The sequence below is a fragment of the Lutra lutra genome, chromosome 14, assembly GCF_902655055.1.
Source record: "Lutra lutra chromosome 14, mLutLut1.2, whole genome shotgun sequence".
Classification (NCBI taxonomy): Eukaryota; Metazoa; Chordata; class Mammalia; order Carnivora; family Mustelidae; genus Lutra; species Lutra lutra.
In genome coordinates this window covers 63,984,275-63,990,274 of record NC_062291.1, presented here as the reverse complement: position 1 = coordinate 63,990,274, position 6,000 = coordinate 63,984,275, and the positions used below count along the sequence as shown (strand labels likewise).

Below are 6,000 nucleotides of genomic sequence, written 5' to 3'. Positions count from 1 at the left end.
GTTCTTTAACACTAAGCACTGAGTGTGTTGGGCACTTACATTTCAGAAAAAAAGAAATCTTTAGAGCAGAAACACTTGTCTCCATGTCTTCTTTGCCCTGTTTCAGTGAAGGGCGCCACTATCTCTGACTGTGATCATCAGAAATCCAAAACCATCCTTGATTCTTCCATCTCTTTTACCCCTCTTTATCAACTGACCACCATATCCTATAGATTTTCACCTCTTAAAATAATTTTTAAGACATTACCTGGTCAGTGGTTTTCAACTAACAGTGATTTTGCCCCTAGTGGATGTTTCACAATGTCCATGGACATTTTTGATTGTCCCAGCTGTGGAGGTGCTACTGGCAGGGACACCAGCCCTCCAATCCAGATCCAAATGCCAATAGCGGTAAGCTTAAAAACCCTGCTTTGCTTCCCTTGTTAGGACCATGAAATGAGCTCCTAACAGATCTTCCTATTTCTATTTTCCCTACTCTCCTAGCCAGATGGTAATCTTCCTCCAGCCAGAATCTTTTATACACATAAATTTGACCATGTCATTTTCCTGCTTAGTTATTTAGTGTGTTTGCATTGGCTCTTAGGAGAAAAACTGGAACTTGGCCTTTTTTTTTTTTTAAAGATTTTATTTATTTACTTGACAGAGAGAAATCACAAGCAGGCAGAGAGGCAGGCAGAGAGAGAGGAGGAAGCAGGCTCCCTGCTGAGCAGAAAGCCCGACGCGGGGCTCGAACCCAGGACCTGGGATCATGACCTGAGCCGAAGGCAGCAGCTTAACCCACTGAGCCACCCAGGCGCCCCGGAACTTGGCCTTTAACTGACCTGTGGCTCCTTCTCTAGCCGGCTCTTCAGTATTTTCTTTTCATCTCCCTCTGTTCCAGTCACACTACCCTTCCCGGTCCATCCAATCTGTTGTCCTGGCTTAACACCTTTACGAAAACTCTCCTCTGCACATCCTAGTCCCCTGACCCTCACCAACCCCAGCAATCGCTCTTCATCTTTCTGCTCTCAGTGAAAATGACACATGCACACAGAAATCACCTCTGACTGCCCATCCAATTAGGTGAAGACTGATATAGGAAAGATATTGGGATTCGGAGCTGATGGCCAAGAAAAATTTTTTGAGACATCTTTGGTGCAAAAAGTGGTTTTATTAAAGCACAGCGATTGGACCTGTGGGCAAAAAGAGCTTCACTGTGGTCATGAGCAGTGGCCAGTTATATGTTTTCAAGTGGGGAGAGGGTTAGGGATAGCAAAAATCTCTAAGGAATTTGGAAGCAAGGTGTCCAAGACCTTGAGGGGGCTAGCTATTGTTAGGAAAATGTCATTTATTATTGTCCAATTAAAACCTTAGTCATGAGACCCTTCAAGTGTATATCACTGAGTCATATGTTTGGGAGATGATTGCCAACACATATCTTGGAGGGTAGAGATATAAGAAGTTTCCAAAGGAATTTTCATATGTTAAAGTAGACTTACAGGATCCAGAGGTCAGGCTAAGGTTGCATTTTGCCCTTAGCAAAGTATTGACATTGAGGCAGCTGAGTTTCTAGAAGAATGTCACTCTGCCTGTTTCCAGGACTTGTCAATGGGCTGTAAGTAATAAAGAAATTTAATTTTTCTATTGCCTTTGTTTCCCACGTCAGGGACCTCAGCATAAACATTTACTCACAGTATCATACACCTCTTCTTTCTATAATTCTATAATTCTGTATTGGTGTAGTGAAGTGGACGTCAATCCTCCCCTTCCTGAATTGCCAACGGTCTCTAAGTTCCAAGAAGGAAGAGATTTTATCTGTTTGGCTCATTATGTTGTCTCAAGTGACTAGTTCAATGCATGGGAGATATTCAGTAAATATTTGTGAATGAAAAGAAGGAGAAAAAGTGGTAAGACAGGAAAGAGAGACCAAGAAGAGAAGGGGAGGGCAGGAAAGAGGAGAAGAATGGAAGGGGGAAGAAGAGAAAAGGGAGGGAGAGAAGAGAGGGTACATGAGGGAAGGGAAGAAACAAGGACTAGATGTTGGCCTTTCGGTCAGGTTGCTTCCTGAAGCTGTCTGCCTCCTTGAAGTAGCGGAGGACCGATTGGAGAGTAACAGAGTAATTAATTAAAGGCTTGGAGCTCTAGATTTAGATAACACCCGGCTTTAAGTCCCCTCAACTTCGCAGCCTGGGGCACGTTGCCTCTCTCCACTCCACTTTGCTTATCTGCAGATGGGACTTTTGGGTGATTTGAAGCTTAAATGAAATAATGCCTGCATGTCGCTTGGAACAACGTCTGGCGTGGTCAGCACACAATATTAATCTCTGCTATTGATATTAATATTGTAATTATTTGGCCGAGATTAGGCTTCGCGGGCACCCACTCCGAGGGGCACGCCCCTCGCTTCTCTCACCGCTCTTCCATTGGCTGAGGCGAGGCAGCACTTCCACCAATCCGCTAGGCTTAAGACGAAGCAATACGGGACAGAGCCAATGGGAGCAGGGGTTACAGTCTCCTGGATACGATGGTAACGGCGGACGCTCTGCGGGCGCCGCGACTAGACCTCTAAGTAACGGCTTCAGACCCGAGCGGGTCTCGGACATTTCCTACCCAGGACCTGGCAGAGAGAAACACGGCTCATGTCGCAAGGCCGGGAGCGAGAAGAGAACGTCTACACCACCGCCGGCGCGTCCCTGTCTGTGAGGTGCGGCCGTCCGCCGCCGGGCAACTGACTTGGGTCTCCCGGAAACTTGCATCTGACCTAATCCCCTCACTACCCTCTTCTTCCTCCTGTTCTTGAGACCTGCTCTCCCCGAAGCTTGGACCTCCTCTTTACCCCCCAGTTCTCTCCTGCAGACTGCCTGGGTGACCTCTTGTCTGCATCCCCCGTCCCCCTATTCAAGGACCACATCCGGCTGTTTGCACACACTTCCCCCCTCTTTTCTGCGACCTTCCCCCTCTCTCACCTACCCACAGTTCTCCTCCTCTCCTCATTTCTGCCTCCTCTTTCTGGCTCAGTACTCCATTTCCCCCTGACCTTTCATACATAACCTACCCCTCCACCCCCCCACCCCCCGCGCGCACACACACCCATCCTACCATCCCATCCCAATCATCTTTGGTGATTCCCCCCCACCCCACCCCCCCCCCCCAAGGTAGGGCCGTCAATCCTTTAGTCAGTCCCTTCCTTCGAACTACTATCCACTGACTTCGGAGTTATTTGCACTTTTATGGTCTTTGAAAAGCGTAAAGAGCTGCACAAAACGGGTATTTCTTGGCTTCCACAGCTGAGTTTCATACAGTAACTTCCACCGGCCCCGGCTCTGCTCTCTAGGCTTTGGAAGTCCCTCACCAGACGAGTGTCCCTTTCTTTCCTTCCCCACCATCTTGAAGCATAAATTTAATATTTAAATGAGAGTAGACTCAGACTTCCCTTCCGAAGCATACACCCACCACACATCCCTTCCTTAAGAATGTGTTCCTTTTGTGTCCTAACCTTTTGACTCATGTTGACTTGATTCCGTTTATTTTCTACATTTATGTGTATTTTTAGATCTGAAATAACAGCATACACCCTTCATCTTGGTAAAGAAACAGTTTATCTGCTTGGCTCACAACTACAGAGCAAGCTGCCCCATTCAAAGTTGTTTTTTTTTTTTAAAGTTATGTTTAAAATCAAAACTAATGATAATAGAACAACCTTAGCCTGACACGCTGTTTTCTATTATATCAAGATCTTTTCCTCTCTTTCTGTGATTTTTACTTTTTCAACACCCCAGAAATCCTTCTGAGACTTTCTCAGGTTTGATCAGAGGATTTGCTTCACTGAAAAATTTCTCTGAAAAAGGCTGTGAAGACCTAAGACTAAATTTCTGTAGTGCCTGGATTCAAAGTGGTCTCACAGCCAGCCTATGTGTTCTTTTATCTTAGAGATGGTTTTGGGCAGAAAGTGTGTGGGAATAGAATAGATGTGTTTCAAATATTTTGATGCCTTTTTGTTTACTTTGTTTAAAAAAAAAAGTATTGGAAATGTATTCTGTTGATGGTGACATTTTTTTTCCCCCAAAGATGGGTCCAAGGATTCCCTAAGCAGAATGTTCATTTTATCAACAAGAGCACCATCTGCTACCCTTGTGGGAATTTTGTAATATTTATTAATATTGAAACCAAGAAAAAGACTGTACTCCAGTGTATGAATGGAGTTGTGGGTGTCGTGGCAACTAACGTTCCTTATGAAGTTGTGGCTTTTTCTGACCGGAGGCTCAAACCTATCATCTACATATACAACTTTCCTGGATTGACCAGAAGGAACAAATTAAAAGGTAACCTGCAAGACTCTTCATCTGCCATAACTGAAGGATTTTGTTATGTGATGAAATCTAGTTCTCATAAATGAAAGAAGGGTGTTTTATGCTTACTTTTGTTTTTCATAATACACATAATACTTTTAAAGAAGGTATCAGGCTGATCAGAGAGAATTTAACGAAGTGGGCTACAGCCTTGCCACTCAAAGTCCATGGTCTCCTTACCTTCAATATTGGCGTCACCTGGGATGCCTGTTATAAATGCAGAAATGGCTCTCATCCCAGGTCTAGTGAATCAGAATCTGCATTTTAACAAGATTCCCTGGGTGAGGAAGCATGGGTCTAGAAGACTACTACAGCACTAAATGCAGTTTAGTGCTTTTTCAGAATACTTTTTTTTTCTTTTCTGATGAGTCATTGAAAATCCAAGTAAACTGATATCATACAGTTCTAAGGTCTCTGAGCCTCAATTTCCTGAGGTGTGGGGATAATGGTAGGATCTACTGTTAAGGCTTTGGTGATAAATGAAATTATGTATAAATATATAGGTTACATATATATTTGATATATCAATTATATGTCATGTTGACACATATATAATTGATATGTCAGTGTGACACACACACACATATATGTCAATCATTGTTACCCGCCATTTATTATTATTGACTTATTCATGCATACAGCTGACCCACAATGGGCTACTGCACATACTGGAGTTTCCATCTAATGATTCCCTCATTTAACACCTCATGGGTAGAAAGCTCAGGAGAGCTTGAGGCTGGTCCTGGTTATTTAATAAGCCTTATGGGTCAAATAAGTCTTTGGATTAAGCCAGGGAGTTTACATATAATTTATAACATCTGTGGGGAAATTTGTGTTCTCAACATATTAAAACAACTTTTTTTTTTTAAGATTTTACTTATTTATTTGAGAGAGAAAGCATGAGACGGGAGAGGTCAGAGGGAGAAACAGATTCCCTGCTGAGCAGGAAGCCCGATGTGGGACTCGATCCCAGGACTACAGGATCAGAACCTGAGCCGAAGGCAGTTGCTTAACCAACTGAGCCACCCAGACGCCCCTAAAACAACTTTTAAGGCATATATTCATATGTTCATATGTTGGTAACTGTCCAGATGGACTGTAATTACTCTTCATCTTTAACATTTTGCTTATTTGACTGTAGCCCTGTCCAAGCAATTAAAAGTTAATTCAAGGGGCGCCTGGGTGGCTCGGTGGGTTAAAGCCTCTGCCTTTGGCTCAGGTCATGATCCCAGGGTCCTGGGATCGAGCCCCACATCGGGTCTCTCTGCTCTGCGAAGAGCCTGCTTCCTCCTCTCTCTCTCTGCCTGCCTCCCTGCCTACTTGTGATCTCTCTCTCTGTCAAATAAGTAAATAAAATCTTTAAAAAAAAAAGTTAATTCAAACCAGTAGCCAACACTTATATTAAATAATGAAACTCTAAAGGTATTCACAATAAAATGATGACTAATCATCAAGGATAGCTATTGTTACCACAATTATTTAGTATCAACCTGAACTTTCTAGCCAATGCAATAAAATATGGAACAGAAAAAGTATAGCTATGGAAAAGGAGATTATGGGTAATGCAACAGTCTACAAGGATTAATAAAAGAATGCTATTGGGACGCCTGGGTGGTTCAGTTGGTTGAGCAGCTGCCTTCGGCTCAGGTCACAATCCCAGCATCCTGGGATC

The 6,000-nt window shown here is 43.5% G+C and overlaps 1 protein-coding gene across 3 annotated transcripts in view; it reads left to right on the top strand.

The window, feature by feature from the left end:
- The first annotated feature begins 2,513 nt into the window (after window positions 1–2,513).
- CFAP43 (cilia and flagella associated protein 43) overlaps window positions 2,514–6,000 on the top strand; it is a 106,957-nt gene continuing 103,470 nt past the window's right edge. For all 3 annotated transcript variants that reach the window (XM_047702956.1, XM_047702957.1, XM_047702955.1), the window contains exons 1-2: window positions 2,514–2,683; window positions 4,048–4,301. In XM_047702956.1, coding sequence (XP_047558912.1) covers window positions 2,619–2,683; window positions 4,048–4,301 — 319 coding nt within the window. In that variant the 5' untranslated portion in view covers window positions 2,514–2,618. The remainder of the gene's footprint in view (window positions 2,684–4,047; window positions 4,302–6,000) is intronic.